The 22,365-nt window shown below is 40.1% G+C and overlaps 1 protein-coding gene across 1 annotated transcript in view; it reads left to right on the top strand.

The window, feature by feature from the left end:
• Positions 1-22,365, top strand: part of KLHL1 (kelch like family member 1) — a 447,831-nt gene that overhangs the window by 113,515 nt on the left and 311,951 nt on the right. The window contains exon 2 of the mRNA XM_038387225.2: positions 8,342-8,524. Coding sequence (XP_038243153.1) covers positions 8,342-8,524 — 183 coding nt within the window. The remainder of the gene's footprint in view (positions 1-8,341; positions 8,525-22,365) is intronic.

Below are 22,365 nucleotides of genomic sequence, written 5' to 3'. Positions count from 1 at the left end.
AAGATAAGCCATCACCAGCAGCAGGGGGTGGAAAGGAGGAAAACCTTTCATGGTGACAAGCAAGGTAGGCTATTTCCAGCAGTTAACAAGAATATCAGAGGAACAGTGGGGGGTGGGGTGGGGGGGAGAAATACCATGGGGAAATAGTTTTACTTTGTGTAATGACTCATCCATTCCCAGTCTCTATTCAAGCCTAAGTTAATTGTATCCAGTTTGCAAATTAATTCCAATTCAGCAGTCTCTCATTGGAGTCTGTTTTTGAAGCTTTTTTGTTGAAGGATAGCCACTCTTAGGTCTGTAATCGAGTGACCAGAGAGATTGAAGTTTTCTCCAACTGGTTTTTGAATGTTATAATTCTTGACATCTGATTTGTGTCCATTCATTCTTTTACATAGAGACTGTCCAGTTTGGCCAATGTACATGGCAGAGGGGCATTGCTGGCACATGATGGCATATATCACATTGGTAGATGCGCAGGTGAACGAGCCTCTGATCGTGTGGCTGATGTGATTAGGCCCTATGATAGTATCCCCTGAATAGATATGTGGATAGAGTTGGCAACGGGCTTTGTTTCAAGGATAGGTTCCTGGGTTAGTGGTTCTGTTGTGTGGTGTGTGGTTGCTGGTGAGTATTTGCTTCAGATTGGGGGGCTGTCTGTAAGCAAGGACTGGCCTGTCTCCCAAGATCTGTGAGAGTGATGGGTCATCCTTCAGGATAGGTTGTAGATCCTTGATGATGCGTTGGAGAGGTTTTAGTTGGGGGCTGAAGGTGATGGCTAGTGGCGTTCTGTTATTTTCTTTGTTGGGCCTGTCCGTAGTAGGTGACTTCTGGGTACTCTTCTGGCTCTGTCAATCTGTTTCTTCACTTCAGCAGGTGGGTATTGTAGTTGTAGGAATGCATGATAGAGATCTTGTAGGTGTTTGTCTCTGTCTGAGGGGTTGGAGCAAATGCGGTTATATCGTAGAGCTTGGCTGTAGACAATGGATCATGTGGTATGATCTGGATGAAAGCTAGAGGCATGTAGGTAGGAATAGCGGTCAGCAGGTTTCCGATATAGGGTGGTGTTTATGTGACCATTGCTTATTAGCACCGTAGTGTCCAGGAAGTGGATCTCTTGTGTGGACTGGTCCAGGCTGAGGTTGATGGTGGGATGGAAATTGTTGAAATCATGGTGGAATTCCTCAAGGGCTTCTATTCCATAGGTCCAGATGATGAAGATGTCATCAATGTAGCACAAGTAGAATAGGGGCATTAGGGGACGAGAGCTGAGGAAGCGTTGTTCTAAGTCAGCCATGAAAATGTTGGCATACTGTGGGGCCATGCGGGTACCCATCGCAGTGCCGCTGATTTAAAGGTATACATTGTCACCAAATGTGAAATAGTTATGGGTGAGGACAAAGTCACAAAGTTCAGCCACCAGGTTAGCCGTGACATTATCGGGGATACTGTTCCTGACGGTTTGTAGTCCATCTTTGTGTGGAATGTTGGTGTAGAGAGCTTCTACATCCATAGTGGCTAGGATGGTGTTTTTAGGAAGATCACCAATGGACTGTAGTTTCCTCAGGAAGTCAGTGGTGTCTCGAAGATAGCTGTGAGTGCTGGTAACGTAGGACCTGAGGAGGGAGTCCACATAGCCAGACAATCCTGCTGTCAGGGTGCCAATGCCTGAGATGATGGGGTGTCCAGGATTTCCAGGTTTATGGATCTTGGGTAGCAGATAGAATACTCCAGGACGCGGTTCTAGGGGTGTGTCTGTGCGGATTTGTTCTTGTGCTTTTTCAGGGAGTTTCTTGAGCAAATGCTGTAGTTTCTTTTGGTAACTCTCAGTGGGATCAGAGGGTAATGGCTTGTAGAAAGTGGTGTTGGAGAGCTGCCTAGTAGCCTCTTGTTCATACTCCGACCTATTCATGATGACGACAGCACCTCCTTTGTCAGCCTTTTTGATTATGATGTCAGAGTTGTTTCTGAGGCTGTGAATGGCACTATGTTCTGCATGGCTGAGGTTATGGGGCAAGCGATGCTGCTTTTCCACAATTTCAGCTCGTGCACGTCGGCGGAAGCACTCTATGTAGAAGTCCAGTCTGCTGTTTCGACCTTCAGGAGGAGTCCACCCAGAATCCTTCTTTTTGTAGTGTTGGTAGGAAGGTCTCTGTGGGTTAATATGTTGGTCAGAGGTGTGTTGGAAATATTCCTTGAGTCGGAGACGTCGAAAATAGGATTCTAGGTCACCACAGAACTGTATCATGTTTCTGGGGGTGAGGGGCAAAAGGAGAGGCCCCGAGATAGGACAGATTCTTCTGCTGGGCTAAGAGTATAGTTGGACAGTGAGCTGTAGCTCACGAAAGCTTATGCTATAATAAATTTGTTACTAAGGTGCCACAAGTACTCCTTTTCTTTTTGCGAATACAGACTAACACGGCTGCTACTCTGAAACCAATCTTTGAACTGCAACTAAATATTGATATAACTTTCCAGAGAGGAAAATTCTAAGTATTTCACTTTTATTTAGCACTCTGGATAACTTGGTTGTGATTAAAAAATTGAAGACAAGTAATCTGTTTAAACTGCTGGTAAGGCATATAATTACATCTTTGATTGCTGGTGGCAGACTGGAAACCAAACCTTTGATTGCAAACAAAACCACAATCCTTCTGTTACTGTAAGCAAGCGTTTAGAAGCGCTATAAAATTCTTTCTCTCGTGAATTTTAACAGTTGATCACTGATATAGGTGATGACTCTTGACAGACTATTTTAGATTAGAAACAGCAATCCCACAGATTAATGAACACAAAGCACACAATGAAACTGGTTAGGGAAGAAATTATGTGAAGTTTTTTTTTGTCTGTGCTTGTAGAATATTTCTTTTGTTCATTTGCCAGTTATAAAGAGTAGAATAATATATATATATATAATATATATATATATTATTAAGGAACTGTAGATATTTTGTTTCTATAAAATATTTATTATAAAGATTCATTTGCCAGTTATAAAGAGTAGAATAATATATATATATATATATTATATATATATATATATTATTAAGGAACTGTAAATATTTTGTTTCTATAAAATATTTATTATAAAGACTTAAAGTATAACATATTTTATACCAAATGAAACAGGTGGCAGATAATTGGATTTCTGGATGGCTGATCCCTTTATAAATTGAAAAAAAGTTAAATACAAGAGGGCAAATTGTGTGTTCCAATAACAATGAAATCCTCTGATGTATCCCAGTTTAAGAGATTCTCATTGAAGGCCTGGACTTCAGTGGTTGAAGGGAAAAGTGCATTCAAATTAGGCAGATAAAATAGACAATAATCAAGGATATCTGTGTAAAGTAGTGGCATTTTACATTCTTCCTTTTCTATGGCTCTATCGCTATAAAATCTGAGCACCTATTTTGCAGAGGTGTAAATGTCTACACAAGGTGCCAGGCAATGGAGTGTCCAACCCTACCAATACACATCACATTTTACTTCAAATTTCTTTCTCTTCTGTTCATTTTGAGCTTTTGTCAGTCATACATTTCTAATGTTATTGTTTGCTATTTGTATATTTGGGGCTCAGCAACTCAAGGGTTGCAGTGTCTCCATGTAATTGTTCAGTTTTCCCCAAGAGAGAGAGAGAACCAGTGAGTGGTGACAACATAGCCCTCCGCTTCCCTCCATATCCTCTGGGCACCTCTCCAGTCACTTTCCTATTGACTTTCTTTTAGCTCCATCCTACTATCAGTCTTTTTACTAAGTACATCTAAGGCAGCGGTGGTCAACCTGTGCCTGAGAAGGAGCCAGAATTTGCCAGTGTACAGTGCCAAAGAGCCATAGTAATATGTCAGCAGCCCCTATCTGTTCCCACACCCTGCCGGCCAGCCGCCCCGCCCATCAGTGCCTTCCCTCCCTCCCTGTGCCTCATGCAGCATTCAGGAGGCTCTGGGGGTGAGGCAAAGAGTGAGGGCATGGCAGGCTCAGGGAAGGGGGCAGGAAGGGGCAGGGCCTTGGGGGAAGGGGTGAAGTGGGGGCAAGGCCTGTGGCAGAGACAGGAGTTGAACAGTGAACATTGGAAAGTTGGCACCTGTAGCTCCAGCCCCGGAGTCAGTGTCTATGCAAGGAACTGTGGATTAATCATAGTTAACTCACACAATTAACTCAAAAAATAAAAGTGATTAAAATATTAATTGAGATTAATCACAGTTTAAATCACATTATTAAACAATAGAGTACCAACTGAAATGTATTCAATATTTTTGGATGTTTTTGTACATTTTCAAATATATTTATTTCAGTTACAACACAGAATAAAAGTGTACACTTCTCACTTTATAGTATTACTTTTTATTTTAAATACTTGCACTGTAAGAATGATAAACAAAAGAAAGTATTTTTCAATTCACCTCATACAAGTACTGTAGTTCAATCTCTTTATCATGAAAGAGCAATTTACAAATGTAGATTTGTTTTTCTCACATAACTTCACTAAAAACAAAACAGTGCAAAACTTTAGCGCCTACAAGTGCCCTCAGTCCTACTTCTCGTTCAGCCAATCGCTAAGACAAAAATGTTTGTTCACATTTGCGGGAGATAATGCTGCCAACTTCTTATTTACAATGTCACCAGAAAGTAAGAACAGACGTTCACATGGGACTTTTGTAGCCAGCATTGCAAGGTATTTACGAGCCAGATATGCTAAGCATTCATATGCCCCTTCATGCTTCCACCATCATTCCAGAGGACATGGTTCCATGCTGATGACACTCCTTAAAACAATAATGAGTTAATTAAATTTTGATTAAACTCCTTGGGGGAGAATAGTATGTCTTCTGCTCTGTTTTACCCACATTCTGCCATGTATTTTATATAATAGCAGTCTCGGATGATGACTCAGCACATGTTCATTTTAAAATCACTTTCGCTGCAGATTTGGCAAAACGCAAAAAAGGTACCGATGTGAGATTTCTAAAGATAGCTATAGCACTTGACTCAAGGTTTAAGACTCTGAAGTGCCTTCCAAAATCTGAGAGGGATGAGGTGTGGAGCATGCTTTGAGAAGTCTTAAAAAAGCAACATTCAGATACAGAAACTACCGAACCTGAACCACCAAAAAAGAAAATCAACCTTCTAATGGTGGCATCTGACTCAAATGATGAAAATGAACATGCATCAGTCCACACTGCTTTGGATTGTTATCGAGCAGAACCTGCCATCAGCATGGACTCATGTTTTCTGGAATGGTGGTTGAAGCATGAGGGGACATATGAATCTTTAGCGCATCTGGTATGCAAGTACCTTGCGACATCAGCTACCATAGTGCCACAAGAACATCTGTTCTCACTTTCAGGTGACATTGTGAAGAAGAAGCGGGCAGTATTATCTCCTGAAAATGTAAACAAGCTTGTTTGTCTGAATGATTGGCTGAACAAGAAATAGGACTGAGTGGACTTGTAGGCTCTTATTTTTTGTACATAATTCTACATTTATAAGTTCAACTTTCATGAAAAAAAATTGCACTACAGTACTTATAACGGGGGAATTGTAAAATACTATTTCTTTTGTTTTTTACAGTGCAAATACTTATCATCAAAAATAAATATAAAGTGAGGAGTGTATGCTTTGTATTCTGTGTTATAATTAAAATCAATATATTTGCAAATGTAGAAAACATCCAAAATATTTATATAAATGGTATTCTATTATTGTTTAATAGTGTGATTAATTGCACAATTAATTTTTTACTCACACAATTAATTATAATTTTTTTAAAATCACACAATCACAAATAATTTTTAATTGCTTGACACCCCTAATATAATATGGTACTTTAATAGGGCCAATTGCACAAAGCTGAAAACAGTTATGAGCAAAATCAGTTGGGAGGAAGAATTTGATCAGAAAAGTGTGAATGATAATTGGGAATCATTTTAAAACACCTTACCTGATACCCAGAAATATACTGAGACTTTTAATGGTGTGTTTGCAATGGTACTAAGAAGGCTGACGTTTCTATATATCAAACTCAGACCTTGTTGAAAACTATTTAATATTAGGCAGTGTGACAGGATCATGTTAATGCCTTTGACTCTTTGGGCCTATATATTCCATCTAAGTTAATACAACCACAGGGCTGCAGCTCCACTCAACCATATCCCGTCTCATACTCCACATCATGTGGGTTTTCTCCATTCATTATTTTTTGTATGCTTTCTCTTTTTTGAGGTTGGGTACAACAAAATTAAATAAATAGTACATTATAAATTGATTCATTGAGTAATACGTTCAATAAAGTTCTGTCAGTTCTTATTTTATATCAAGAAGTATAATTGGTTCAGGTTCACATATATTGTTAAACTTGGCATGGTGTGGCTCAGTAGGGGAAGTGCAGAGGTGACTGTGTCTGTGCTCCGTAACCTAGAATCGTCTGCAGGCCGCCCTGAATTATGCTTGCTGCCAACCACTTCAAGGGGACGCCATTACATCCAAGAATCAGTGTGGAATAGGGATGCTTTCCTAGTCTTGCCCTCTTTTACCTGGCAATAACAGCAGGGTATAGTAGTGGAATAGCTTTGAATACAGACCAGATTTAGAATCTGAAAATATAAAATCTTTGGTAAGTGTATATGGAAAAAACAGAAATAGTTACTGTAACTATTTTATACATTTAAGGAGAAATTGCAACCAGAGACAAGTAAGCTTTCTTGATTTTTTAAAATTATTTATAGCATCTGTTTTTCCTGCTTTAATATATAATTGTGAAATTACTTTATTGACTTCAGTGGGAATTTTGCCTGTGTTGGGTATGCATAGTTAAGCCCTGTGTATGGTGCTGCGGAACTGTCAGTAATGTCACTGGAATATTCTGGATTCAACTTTTGCTTTGAAAAGGCTGTATCACAAGTATCAGTTATCAATACACCATATGTTATCTTTAGCATTTTCATTTTGGTAGAATATTTATACATTGTGATTGCTTTTTATTTATTGAGCATATCTTTGATATATTGGGCTAAATTCTGCCCTCAGTTACTCTGATACCATCCTGTTGATTTAGATGATTTGCAAAGGTTTGGCTGAGCGGAAGAATTTGATGAAATTTATGTGAAACACATCATTGTTAACACCACTAGATATGAAAAAAACCCACAGTTTTAATTTAAAGTAGTTGCACAAAATGTTTGTAAAAGGAGAGGATTGTTTTTGTACCAATACTTCCATTTTGCTCAAGGAATGACTGGAAGCACATACTAACGTGAAAGATCAATAATTCTGATGGCAGATATTTTTTACTTTTAGGAAAGGGTTTGTACTCAGATCTGAAACTCTTCAAGCTTTCGCAAAAAGAAAAGGAGCACTTGTGGCACTTTAGAGACTAACTAATTTATTAGAGCATAAGCTTTCGTGAGCTACAGCTCACTTTATCGGATGAAGTGAGCTGTAGCTCACGAAAGCTTATGCTCTAATAAATTTGTTAGTCTCTAAGGTGCCACAAGTACTCCTTTTCTTTTTGCGAATACAGACTAACACGGCTGCTACTCTGAAACTCTTCAAGCTTTGGAATCCAAGGTTTTGCATCTTCACAGGCATTTTACATCTATCCCTAATCTCTAAGACCCGCTTTCTGAATTTTGGTATCACAAGTAGCTTACCAAAATGGGCTAAATTAAGTATAGCATCATTAACTATTTGTCAAAGTTCTGGCTTAGTGTTGGATATTTATTACCATACTAAGGGCCCAATCCTATTTCCAGTGAAGTCAGTTTTGTCTTCTGAAGTGGATCATAACAATTTTAAGATTTAAAGATCTGAACTAGACGAGGCACACTTATAACAAGTATAGAGATATTCTATTTCTTAATTTCTCCTGTGAAAACTCACTTTTCCATGTATTCTGTTGCAAATAATTCTGTATAAATAGCAACTTATAAAGTTTTGTAAATAATAAGAATCCAGAGTGCAAAAACAGTAACAAAATATTGAAAGTTGATTTTTCAATAACCTAGGGACTGGATTCTACAATTAACATTAGCATAAGTATGGTAAACTCTTTTTTATTCTTTGACTTTTACAGATTTAATAATATTTTACTTTAGCTGAAAGAAATTACTGTATATACTTTTTCAGTGTCCCAGAAACAAGAATGGTTTTGCTAAACCACTGTTACATAATGAGTTGAACTGACAAAAAATATTATTCTTTGAACTGAAAAAAAATATTTTGCTATCTTGTGTTTCCAGTGATGATAGGAAAAGATGTATTGATTTCTCTCTATCACCCTCTAAAAGTCTGTGATTAAGACTAGACAATTGGTGGCATTTCAACACTGCCTTTCTTTTGTGTTTCACAGGTTGTCAGCAGTCGCCCATCCCCTGACACCTCAATGTGATATGGACTCCAGTAGCTCTGAGGAGTTCTATCAGGCAGTACACCATGCTGAACAAACCTTCAGAAAAATGGAAAGCTACTTGAAGCAACAGCAACTCTGTGATGTTATCCTGATTGCTGGGAACCGTAGGATACCTGCACATAGGTAGGGCATAAAAACATGGTGTTGAAACAATTAAAATAAACATCCGGATTATCTATCAACCTGCACCTTGAAAAGTCACTTACGCATGTGAAAAGTGGATGCAAAACTACCATTCCGATTTGAGTGTTTTACATCCACATAAAACCAAGTTTGCTCAAGTGAGGACATTCACAGAAGTCAATACATGCAGATCAGTCCTACGGGTGTCTTTCCCCCAGTATGTAAAATTTATGCTTATGATTAGTTATGACAGATTTATAAATTTTAAAAAAATTAGTTAAACCAAAATATGCACATAAAGGAATATTTCTCAATACTGCCCTTCTCCTAAACTGTTAACCTGCATAGGCAGAAATATGCATTAAAACTAAAAGTGTTACTAACTCATTTTAATCATAATTATGCATGCAAATGTATATTGCCATTACAGCTTGTAAAAAAATACCAAACTAAATGCATTGCAAAGGGTCATCTTGGTATGAGGCAGCAGACCTATGTGATCCTTTTCTTAGGTTATGGCTTTCATTTACACCTGAAACTACTCCCTCTTTATTGAGGGTCTGATTTAAAAAATGACCTCTGGTTTTGTGACAGTAAAATGGCTCTCAAAATGTGTGTGTGGGGGTACTAGACATGAGACCCCTTTGAAAAACAGACCCTAGTGCAGGAGTTCTCAAACTTCATTGCACAGAAACCCCTTTCTGACCACAAAAATTACTATAAGATCCCAAGAGGGAGGAACCAAAGCCTGAGCCCATCCGAACCTCCCCGCTTTGGGTAGGGGGCCAAAGCTGAAACCTGGTCCCCGCTGCCTAGGACTGAAGCCCAAGGGTTTCAACTTCAGCCCCAGGTGGTGGGGCTCAATCTTTGGCTTTGGCCATGGGCCCCCACAAGTCTGATGCCAGCCCTGGCGATCCCATTAAAATGGGGTCATGACCCAATTTGGGATCTCGACCCACAGTTTAAGAGAGCTACTGCCCTAGTGTATTTCTGTATTCAGCCATTTATTCAGACTGTAATCAACCTGTGGTATTTGTGGGCCATTGCAAGGAATGCCTCATCACTTTAAACTGACATAGGCAGCATTTAGAGGACCAAGTTGTGCGGAGTGGCCATGCACTGGTGTCATTGTCTCCTTTGCAGTGCAAAAAAGCTGTGAATTATACTACTCATACTGAGAAAAATGCAAGAGCCATGCAAGCAATATGCAAGACTGGGAAAGTCAGAGCAATGATTGTCAACGTATTAAGGAAAAAATATTCTTTCCATTTAGGTTTTTATTTTACCACCGTAACCATATTATCTGAATAAATGAGATGCTGAACAAATGCAAGGGACTAAGATGTAAGGTACCTATCTCTGATGATACAGAAATATACTCTCCATTTAGGTCCCCATCAGGAATTGTGGAAGTGGCCCAGAACTCTCCATCCCCTGCTCAGTGCTCTTTCACCTTTCTATGCTCCTACTTCAGTCTCCTCTTAAAATCTGGTTTCTGTTCTTCTAACCTTCAATATTTGCACAAGTCCATTTGCCAGTTGCAAGCAAACTCCTCAAAAATTGTATCTAGTGAACTGACAATCCTACTGCCTCTCATTATCCTTCCTGTTAACTGGCTCAACTCCAGCATTCCCGCCACCAATGGACACTTTATATGCCCACCAGACATCCTGAGCGGATGTGGGTATGGTAGTGTTTAGACATAGTTGGGTTGTCCAGACTCCTTTCACGTGTAGGTGCGAGTTCCACATGGGGAGAGGAGGATCATAGATGAATCTTCACATCTCCTCTGTGTATTGGATAAAGTCCTTTGGGATGGGCTCATACATAGCTCCTGACACAGAAGAATACTTAAGGACTGGTTATCATTTACACTAAGGCCCCACTAATTTACACCTACCTTAAGACCCCTTTTCACTATCATCAGTATAAAAGGGTTTTAGAACAAATGAGAATTAGGTCCTTAATCCTTTATGGCTATTACTTTTCTAAAAGTTAGTCGGTTTGTGCCTAACTGTCCACCTTTCACAGATGGATAAGATGGGTGGGAAATAATCTCTTCTAAGACTTCACCCACATTATTAATTGGATTAAACAATACAAAGTATATTAGATACATGTACCATATTTTCTCTTTTTTTTTTGCCATGATACAAGTTGAATTGTTTAAGGTATATCTGTGATCCAAGTCACCCTGTATTCACATCCCACACACTACTCCAATAATTTTGTACAGAATATGCCTTGTGAGGTATCATTTGAAAACTGATAACACCCTGGTCAATAATATCATTGTAAAATGTATGTAGCAATGCTGCATGAAAAAGTACAGCTGCTCACTAGTACTGTGTTTTAAAGTCTGTGTCCTAAAAGGTCTTTAAATCAGACATGTCAGAGGAAGTTGATAAACAGGTTTTCTCTAGACAAAGGAAGGAGGCAGATACCTCAGACCAGGTGTGGTCCCTTTTCAGTAGACCAGCATTTCTCAAACTGGGGGCCCATGGGCCCTGCTGATCAACTCCTCCCCCATCCTTCCCTCCTCCCTCTTCCTTCCAGGGACTCCTTTACCTGTTCCCTGGCCTGAAGGAGCTGTTCCCCGGCCTGAAGAAGGCCCTGGGAGGGAAGGGGAAGAGCGGGGAACCTGGGACCACACCACTCCTGGAAACAGCCAGCCCTCCATGCGCTTCCCCTGGCCTGAATGTCGACTCCGCAGCTGCCATGGGCAGGGAATTGTGGGCAATGGGAGCTGCAGGGGCAGTGCCTACAGCAGGGGCAGTGTGCGGAGACCTCCTGGCCCCCTGTCTAGGAGCCACTGCCAGAGGTATGTGCCAATCGCTTTCGGGAGCCACCTCACATAAGAGCTGCCCCCAATCCCCTTCCCACACTCTAACCCTCTGCCCTAGCCTTGAGCCCCCTCCAGCACCCAAACTCCATCCTGCACCCCCTCCTTCACTCAAACTCCCTCCCAGAGCCCAAACCCCCTTCCGCAGCCAAACTCTCAGCCCAGAGTCCACACCCTGCTCCCTCCCACTCCCCAACTCCCAGCCTAGAGTCCATAGCCCTTGGGGGAAGGGGCAAGGGCTGAGCGGGGGGTGTTTGGGGATCCCCAAAAATTTAAATCAAAATGGGGGCCCTCAGGTTGCTAAAGTTTGAGAACTACTGAAAGAGAGCATTCCTTTGTATCGGAGGTTGCATCTGCAAGAGATAATTTGCATAGTAGCAACTACCAGTGGAGGGGAGAATCCAGCATGGAGCCTTATTTTTCAGACCTCCTGGGTCCTTTACTCAGCATGAACTAATGAACTGTATTTGGTGGTACCCTTCAGAAGAATACATTTCAAAAGTTCACAGAACTATAAAGAGAAGGGGAGCAAACCCCTAAATTATCCTTCATTTTAAGGAGACAAAGGAAGCAATTTGATTTTAGTGATGGGTCCTATCAAAGCCAGCCAATAAAAGGCTGCAAAGGAGACTGTGGTTGAGAGAAAAAAAACATCTTGAACAAAGATTGTCTTGCTAAATTAAGTGTTAGACTTTTAGATGAGTGTTTTCACTTTCAATTGCTGATAACCATGTCTGCCTTTATTTTATTTTACTTGATATCACTTAATCCATATTTTTTTGTTAATAAACTTGTTTTGCTTTCATTATATATCATCTGTTCTGGATAAGTTCAGTAAAGCGTGTGCTTCTAGTATTGGAATATTATTGTACTGTCTCTGTAGAGGCAGGAAACCTAATACATTTCTGTTAGGGTCCTGTGAGAGTGACTGGACCCTGCAGGGAGGGCACATTCAGGGCTGGATGGGTACTAACGTCTGCCTTCAAGGAGTATCCAAGTTGGGCAAAACCAGGGTGAGGCTTGAGGGCTGCTGTAAGGCTGTTGGGTTTGGAGCTCTGAACCAACTGCACAGTCACAAAACACCTAGGGTTACAATGCAGATGTTGACTGAACTCCTTACTGGTCTGGGTGAACCCCAGATGTCACAACATCCAGTGCATTTTCGTGCCAATTTTAAATGCTTCAATAGATGACAAAGAAGGATTGACAGAGGAGTCTGTCACTAGAAAGTCTTTAGTTAGTTCAGTGCCATCTTTCTACTTGTTTTTATTTTGAAGACAGATGTGCATATTTGTATTCATACTTGCCAGTGGTAAATTTGATTTCACATGTGTCATCCCAATTCTACAGCATATCTAAATCCCTTTGGAACTGGGAAAGTACTCTAATAAATATGAGATTGACCATGAAATAAAAACCCAAAGCCTGTTTAGATTTACCAGGAAAGCTTCAGACAACCTTGTGTATCATTTCTGGCTTCTCAGTTGTCTGCAGTCAAAGGACTAAATCTGTTCCTCCTCAAATGAATGGCAAAAGCCACTGTTAAATTAAATGGGAACAGGTTCAGGCCTTCAGAAATATTTGAAACCCCTTGTTTTGTTGTACAGGATAACAGTTCAGTGTTTTACAGATTCAGACAATTGGAAACCTCACTTTCTTATAGTTTCACTATACACATTGCCTGACAATACAGTCAACATATATGTGTGTGTGTGTGTGTGTGTGTGTGTCTGTGTTGTACATGCACACACACACAGGCACACACATTACCTTAGCATACAAACTAAAACCAGCCAAACCACTAGTGATTTGTATGTTAAAATCCTTTTAATACTGGTCCATATGTAAGGTTAGCAGGCTCATTTGTGAATATATGCCTCTAAGAAACAGGCTTGCAGATCATGTTATATGCTCAGTAACTGCAGAGCTTATAAAGTCTCCAAGCCTGTAGAGTTTATAAATTCCTAAAATGTGGTGTATACTTCCCTATACCAAATAAAATGACAAACACACTCCTCCCTAAAAAGTCAGTCTGAAATTGTGTTTTAATTATTTTGGATAATTTTATAATAGGTTACAAGCGGCGCCACATGCTGGATATGCTAAGTTGCAAATATACTTTGCAACAAGTTAAAGACATATTCAGAATTATTTTCTAATAAATATTAGGTAAAGCATCAGCGTCACTAACTGAATTCAGATGAAAATAGGTTCTCATAGGAATGCATTACTCCAAATGAAGTGAAGTAGATGTAAAGTAATTATTCTAGCATTGATTTCTTCTTGATCTTTCTGAATCCAACCAGTGGCCACTCAAGAGGATACTCTCTGAATGGTTTTGTGTTTTATTCCTGGTAACATATTTTTCCATCTTGATTATATACTCTAGACGCTTTTTGAACATAACTATTCCCTTGGAGGGAAAGCTGTTCCTACTGTCCAGATTCTCCAATAATAGGCCCTCATGCTGTAAGTGGCTGTCATATAAGTCTGCCGTAGACTGAGGGTGGCTTCAAGGGCTATTCTTTGGATACTGACTCTCCAAAGAGGAACAATATGGAGTCAAAATACAAAATGTTCTCTGCTTGGAGACATAGTTGCCAGATCTCATTCTTGTTATAGCTGCTTTTCACTGCTCTGGTTTCTCAGGCAGCTTTACATTTCTAACATGCACAAATGCTTTGCTGGATCTGGGCCCGAATATTTTATCTACACCTCAACTAAATGGTGAACATTTTGGCAGTGTTTTCTATTCCACCAAAAGTACCCGATGGATTTCCTGATGGATCTGCAGGAGGAGGATGAGGCAGAGGAAGAGGAGTACCCTAGCACTACAGACTCTCCCTGGCAGATGCTGCTCAATATAATTGGCATAGTCATTGATGCTCCCTACGTAGACCACCACTTCTGGACATAAGCACATTGCAAACCCATGAGAATCTCTGATAGTGTGCCTTCTGTGAGCCTCTCCCCTTTGGTCAGTGCTTCAGTCCCTGGGTGATGGTGTCTGTAGATGGAGGAGAAAGAGCATGACAAATGTCTCTCCCTTTTATCATGTTCTTTCTTCCCTCTTGGCTTTGCCCACCCCCCTTCTGAGTCAGGTGAGCATTACCTCATCGCAGTCCCAAACTGATCAAAGGAAGGAGGGTGACTCACTCGAGAGTCCAACAGATCCTTTTGTTGCTGCCTAGGCCAGCATCCTTTGTTCCTGTGAGGTTGGGATGGGTTTGTCCCGTACATTCCCTGATGAAGTGTGAACTGCCTCTCTGCTCTAGGATTTTTTTCCTGGGTTTATTTTAAGCCATGAAGACACATTTTCATAACTATATACACAAAATTATAACCTATAGCATCACTATAACAACAATGCTCAGTACATCATGAGCCTTCCGAAGACTCCCAACATCACAAACTTTGCATTGGATACCACACAATCATTTTAAAAGGATGAACATGGGGGTACTGGGTGTTCCCCTGAAGTACAGAGCATCACAGGGGTAGCTTCCATTTTCAGTAGCATGCAATGCAGATTGTTGGCTTTGAGGGCTAAAAAATTTGCCCCAAGGAATTGTGGGATACTTCTGGATGACTCCTGGGACCGGAGTCAAGCAGATCTGTGTCTATACTGCAAAGCAATAAGGCTTGGACCCTGGGCCCCAGTTTCACTCAAGCTCGGACTCTCCAGCCCTGCAGAATTCCTATTGCCTTTGTCCAATCCCAGGGTTAATGCAATTGTAATGTAGATGCAAGGGGCTTTGCCTTGAGCCTGGGCATGTAGACATGCCCTAAGATACTAGTAGTGTGTCAGGTGTACCACGACTAGGAGGCAAGCGCTGAATGCACTTCAGCCCCTAGACCTTGTAAGTGCTAGCTCTTGTTGGTCTGAGTAACCACTAAGGCTTATGGCTTAAGTGATGTCTTAATAGTGCTAGAGAAAGGGAAAGGTTTCAGGTACCCTAGGTACAGTAGCTTAAGCAGTTATAACTGAGTGAGACAATAGTTGTTCTTATTTGGGCCCCCTGGTGGTGATCAGGGACAGTCCTGTCAAGGATTAGGGCTCCTCAGTCCTAGTGTCTGTGCTGCTTTCCCTAGTCCAAGTTTCTATTTAAAGCAAATAGGAGCTTGAAGGTTTCCAGGTCAGGCTCAGTTAATGATATATCTCACTGGGGCCCATCTGCACTGGCTCGCTGCCCAGTCTTTATGCTCCAAACAGACTTGCACCCACCTGTAATGTCTGGCAGTCATATACGGCTCCAGATTACAGTTCTGCAGCTTCTGAACTGCCTGCTGTGTATCCAGTTCCTGGGTGTTACTCTCTGCATCCAGCTTCTTTGTCGCTGTTGGCTTCCAAATATCCACTGGTTCCCCAGAAGTGTCTAGTCATTTCCTGGGTCAGCATCCTTCTGCCTGGTCAGGAGAAAGGAAAGGGAAGGTAATCATAGTTTCCTGCTTAACAGGTTCATTGCAATATTATTCAAAACCATTGCAACTTAAGCAAAGCATCAGTTAGCTCCAAGGATAATGAAAAAATCCTGAACCAAATCCTGCAATGGTCTGATGGATCAAGAATAAAATAAAATAAAAAAACAATTTTCCCTTTAAATAATCGAGAATGATTGATAAAACTCCAAGCACTTTAGTGCATGTTTCTGAATATCAAATGCGGAAGACAGCCAGTAAATAAGCCTCCTATAATCAATTCTGTTTAAAAGCTGCAAATAAGTTTAAGCAAAATCAATACTAGTGATAAACCTTTTGAATTTGCAATGGAAAGGTCATTAAAAGCTTTAATCATAACTGCTTCAATGCAGTGGCCAGCTCTAAATGCAGATTGAAAAGAGTAAGGCTAGTCATGGTTGTGAAGAAATGACTGAATTTGACGAAGAACAATGCACTCAAACTATACAAAAACATATACAATTAAGGAAATTGGATGAGAAGAATTTACAATGAAGATAGGATTCACTAATCCACAATTAAATTCAAATAGGGAGGTCCTTGAAACCAAAAAAGGAGGGATTACAGTAAAAGGAACAAACTCCTGTAATGCTCAGGGAAGAGGATCAGACCCTCAAGAGTAACTTTGACTTTCATAGTATTTGTGGTAAATATAATCTTCTTGATTAATGGAAATTAATTAAATTGAGGGAAAGTCAAGAACTGTTTTTAAGAAAGGGGGTGGTTAGTCTTATGTCTCATACTGAATAAAGCTTCCTATTTACATAGCCTTTAATCTTCAAGTCTATGTGAATTTATTTTTCTTTAATCTAAACTTCTATTTACTTTCTATAGTATATCCACAGAACAATATACTTGTGATCTTTCATATATTAAAGATGTATGCAACTCTTGCAGTGGGGGAAGCTGTGATGATTGAGTGGCGGAGAAAGGATGGAAAGAAGAACTTGCTGAGTTGAGCTTAAAATGGGAATCTTTGTAGTAGGGCTGGTCAAAAAAAGGAAATTTTATAGTAGGGCTGGTCAGAAATTTTTAATCAATTGTTTTTAGTGGAAAATTGGGTTTTCAATTAAAGAAATGTTTTTAATGGAAAACATCTGCTTTCCACAGAAAAAATTGACATAAAAAAAATCTGAAAAATGATATATTTTTTTCTTTCCATCCCAAAAGTTTGGGGTTTGCTATGACAAGTTGAAATTTCTCTCTCTCTCTCTCTCTCTCTTTCTCTCTCTCTCACACACACACACCATTCTGACATGCCTAGTAATTTAATAAAACCACATGCTTATTATCTTTCTGATCACTTTTTTTAAAAACTCTTTAGGGCAGACTCTATCTTTTCCTTTGTATCTGTACAGTGCCCAGCACATTGTGGGTGCTACTGTAAATAATAATGAACAAGACAGGAAGCCTCAAGAGAAAAAGATTGTAAAGAAGAGAAGAAAAGGATCTAGCTTGGTGTTTGTTCATGAGAGAGAGAGAGGAATCCCAAATAATTTGTTAGTACAAGAAACTAAGCAGTAAAGAGAGGAAGGAGGGGTGAAGTAGAAGGATGGAAAGGAAACAGTTCAAGAGAGTACAGACAGGGGCAGAAAGGGGACAGAGAGCACAGGAGGGGCAGAACAAGTAAGAAAGCTTTGCCAGCAAGGAGAAACCAACCAGCCAGTTATTCATTCAGGGGAGACTATCTAGGAAGCATATCTGACCAATGAGTTTAAATAATCACAATCTCTGATCTTTTATTTGGACTTGTTATGCCTTCTGTAGAAGGGCAACAACACATGAATATTTTTCCTGATAGCATTAATTTCCATATTTTCAAAGGGCACTCATCTCCAACCTCCAAATATGAACTTTCCATTTTGCGTTTGTTCCTCTTAATGCTTGAAAAATCTTGTATCTTGTATACAAATGGCACTTCTATGTTAAAAATGGGTAGACATACCAATGACTGCCTATCTAATTTATTACTGCATGATTACACATGCCAAAAATATATCCTAAATTTTAAGACCTGTTCTGAAAAAGTTGGTTCAAAAACTGTAGTTTGATTTAGAATCCAAAGGATTTCAATGGATGTTGCTTAATGCTCAACTCTTTGGAAAATCAATCAGTTACATAGATGCCTAAATGTGGACTTAGAAGCCTAACTCTAGCTACCTATTTTTTAAAATTCCAGCCAGAATATTTATCATACAACTTTTCACAGGAAAATTGATATTCAGAAATTGTCTTAGGTGGCCAGAGTTTCTCAATATGCTTTGTATGTCTCTGGTCTAAGCTAACTTCAAATCACTTCTTCTTAATTATGTTGAATGTAGCCATGGAGTCTGTATTAATAAAAAGTGTAGGTAGTAAATATTGCTTTCTTTGACCACCAAGTATGGGATTTCTGGGATTCTTTTCCTTATTTAAGGTCAAGTGTGTGGAATAATTGTCTTAGACTATGCGGGTAGACTCACTTATTCATGTCAAAAAGAGAGGAGTTTCAATTAGTTAGTCTGGTTCCTGTCATTGGTAGAAACCAAAAGAGCTCAACATTGTCAAGTAGGAACATTAATTTATTATTCTAAACTTTTAAACTCAATCGTCTTCTGTCATTTGAATTAAGAAAGATGATCCACATTTTTAAAAGTAATCAGTCTTTCGTAGCTGTGTAAGCAGCACTGCAGAAAGCAGAACTTTATAAACTAGCGTAGAAAACTGATTTGTTTTTATTTTTTTATTTTTTATTTTTCCACCAAATGTATCCGATGAAGTGAGCTGTAGCTCACGAAAGCTTATGCTCTAATAAATTTGTTAGTCTCTAAGGTGCCACAAGTACTGCTTTTCTTTTTGAGAAAACTGATATATTCTGTTGGTTTATTGTCTGCAGTTGGACCCTGTGACAAAAGAGCTGGGCAATAGTGGCTGAACCAGCATTCTTATTCACTGCAGCTCCAATTAAACACTGCAGAACAGACCTTGTTAAGAAGAGCTTTGCCTAATTAGTGGGTGGAGGAGAGCTGGAAGGCTAATTAAGCCATTAGGCAGAAGATTAAAAAAGGCCAGGGCTGGGGGTCAGGGGGGATGGAGGAGGAGAGAGAGATTGTTCTTCCCTGCTTGCCTCAGGAGCAGAAGGCTCCCCTGGTCTCTGGGCCATTTGTGGACTGGAGCAGAGGCAGGAGTGAGTGGACCCTGCCACAGAGCTCAGAGTAGGAAATAGGAAAACACACACAAGCTCTTGGCAGGATAAAGGTGGCAGCCTTTTTTGTAGTAATGTTTTCTTGAAAATAAGTTATCTACAAGCTTTTCACTAAATAGTGATTTGTTATGAGGTCAATAGCAATAACATAAACCCTAAGGGAACTGAGGTTGTTATAAGATTAATTATGTGTGAACCTCAGCAAGCATGGATGCTTATGATTTTTTTCTGAACATTTGGAGTTCTTTTTTTTCACATCCCTTCTTTCTCCTTCTTTTTCTGGTCGACACCACACCCTTCTTCCTCCTTTCTTCAGTCTATCTCAACAAGATTTTTTTCCAGTTGTCTGATGCTACCTTTCCGTTTCACAATTCCCTCTTTCAATCTGGACCCTTGCTGTCCAACATGCTGTCCACTGCAACTCATGTCAAGCCTTCTTTCATTTGATAAGATTGCATGTGATGAAATAAAAAAAGATAACTTTAAATATATATTATACTTGTATCCATTTAAAGCATTCTACATACATTAGCTAAGAGTCACAATTTTCCTGTGAGTTACAGTTGCATTAGGCTGTATAGTTATATCCTCAAATACCACTAATATTCAGCCTCATGTGAGAGGAACACATCAGCTGGTAGCAAGAATATAGAAACACCACACAATGTTTTAGGACACACAAAGTACTTTATTCCTTTGAAACTACAGGAGAAATCTCTCTAGGCAGAGTGTAGTTACTAAGTGGGACTATAACTGTAGTATTTAATACATTCTTTAAAAAAAGCCAACAATCTCAACTATAATTTATGCTGATGGCTGAAATATGTACCTCTCCACTTCCAGATATGTCTCCTTCTTTCCAAATTGAAATCTCTGCTGTGTTTCTGATTTCTTCTCAGTATGGCTAAAAGAGAGTTCTTTATGTTTCCCCAAGCCCTCATTCCTCCTTCCTTTCTGAGTCACCATGAACAACAATCAATATCCTCATTGCTCAGACCCATTACCAGGGCATCATTTTCTACCAAGTGCTCTCATTGGGCCCTCACATCTACCGCATGCTTAGATCTTGCCTTTACTTCATGCACAGTATCTCTGAGATCCAGCCTTTCCTCTTTATCCATACAATAAGAATTCTTCTCTGGGCCTTCATCACCTCATCTGTTGACAATGGCAGACTTTTCTTTTTGTGGCCTTTACAAATGCTATTTTGTCTCACTTATCCACTCGACTCAACACATTGGACTGAAAATCAACCACAATAAGACTGATATCATAACCTTTAATATTTCCTCAGTATGGATAGAGGATTATGTTCTCAGCAATGTAGAAACATTCACATACTTAGGCAGCAACATCAGCCAGGACAGTGGAACAAGCCAGGACATCCAGAATAAAATCAATAAAGCCAGGAACCCGTTCAGGAGCTTAAATACAGTCTGGAAATCACCAAAATACAAAACCAAAACCAAACTCAAGATTTATCAGAGCTGCGTACTTTCAACACTACTTTATAGTGCAGAATGCTGGGGAATGAGAAAGTATATCATGTCCAAACTGTCTTCATTCCATACAACCTATCTCACAAAAATCCTCTGTATCTTTTGGCCCAGAACAATCTCAAACCAAGATCTATTGACACAGTGAAACCAAGAGGATCTGAGCACCATCATTGCCAGGCAGCATTGGAGACAGATCAGTCATGTGCTTCGGATGGAAACTGATTCCATTACCAGAGTAGCCATAAGATGGACACCTGAAGGCAAGCAAAAACGAGGCTGCCCGAAAACAACATGGTGAAGAGCTGTGGAAGCCAAGCTGAAAAACCTGGGGCACAGCTGGGGAACCATTGAAAGACTTGCCAGAAGAAGACAGGAGTGGAGGAGCTTCGTCACTCCCCTAAACGCCAGAGACATAATAGGAACATGATGATCCACTCACTTGTTGTTTCAGCTGTGTCACCCTCTCTTTGTATGCTTCCACTGGCTTTCATTTCTCTATCGCATCAAATGCCAAAGACTACTTTTCACTTTTAAGGCCCTTCAAGGCCTGTCTCCACCTTAACACATCAATATCATAAGAAATAATAGGTAACTCCCACCTCCACTCTGCCAATGATGCTAACCTTGGCTCCCCATTTATTATATTTTCTGATAGCACTTGCTCCCTTGCTGGCCTTTATATATATATATATATATATAGGAAAATCTCCCCATAAACATCTGCAAAGCTACCTCATTGTCTTATTTCACATCCCTTCTTAAAACTCTCTCCTGGCATGATGCCTACAAAAAACAAAAACAAACAAAAAAACTCAACTGTGACCACTGTGTACAATAGGTAAATGGTGTGTGGAGACCATAGCTTACCACACTTATCATAATTATTCATTTTATCTAACTGTCTGGTTTTCAACCAGAAAGTCCACTCAAAAAGGGGATCTAAAAGTAGTACTGACCAGACACCCAAAGTCCGGTTAATGTGGGAAAGGCACCAGGTTATCACCCGTACTCAGCCGGGGCTGCCTTCTACCTATGTCGGGCCACTGCAAGCAAGCAAGCAGGCAAGTCTCCCCCAACCTGGTTGGGGTAGCGGAGAGAGGGGAAGAGCAGTGAGCAATGGGAAGAGGAGGGAAGAGGAACAAATGGGGAGTGGGGGCCGCAGGGAAGAGACAAGGCAGGGGAGGGATCTCAGGGGAAGAGGTGGGTCAGATGCACTGCCTCAGGGGGGAAGAGATGAGGTTGGGGCACATTCTGGCACCACTGCTGGAGTGTCTGTTTTTTAAGTATTACAAATTGGCAACCCTATTGTTACCTTATGTCATACTGTCTTTATTGTATTCACCTCTTGTCTTACACTTTAGATTTGAAGCCATTTTTGGGCAGGGACTGTATTCTTTGCATTTGTATTTCTTTGCAAGTGTCTAGCACATTCGGGCCATGATCCTTGTTGGGCATTTAAGCACTATTACAATACAAACAATATATGATAGGTTCTAAATGAGCCCCAGAGGTCAGTACTTCAGTGTTTCATCTCATCTGAAAGGCATGTACAGAAGCAGTGTCCGCTAGCAGAATGCTAGGTTATTAATGGACTTGGAAAAGTGTTATATATGGTACTAAATCACCTACCCTAGTTCCTACTATACCTGAATGTTCATGGGAGTTCTCCCATCCAAGTACTGACATAGTACAAACTCTTTTTAGCTTGTGGAATATCATGAAATTAAAGTAAAAGGGTGTTTGCTGGAGAGCAGGGAGAAAACCTTTTTTTCAACATGCAATCTACTTTCTTCTGAGCTCTGAGGGTAAGTCTACACAAAACTTTGAACTGAGCAGGACCAAGCCTCCTAGCTTGGGT

The sequence above is a fragment of the Dermochelys coriacea genome, chromosome 1 (genome assembly GCF_009764565.3).
Source record: "Dermochelys coriacea isolate rDerCor1 chromosome 1, rDerCor1.pri.v4, whole genome shotgun sequence".
In the NCBI taxonomy this organism is placed as follows: domain Eukaryota; kingdom Metazoa; phylum Chordata; order Testudines; family Dermochelyidae; genus Dermochelys; species Dermochelys coriacea.
Note: the sequence above shows the minus strand (reverse complement) of the source record. Positions and strands in the feature narration are given on the sequence as shown.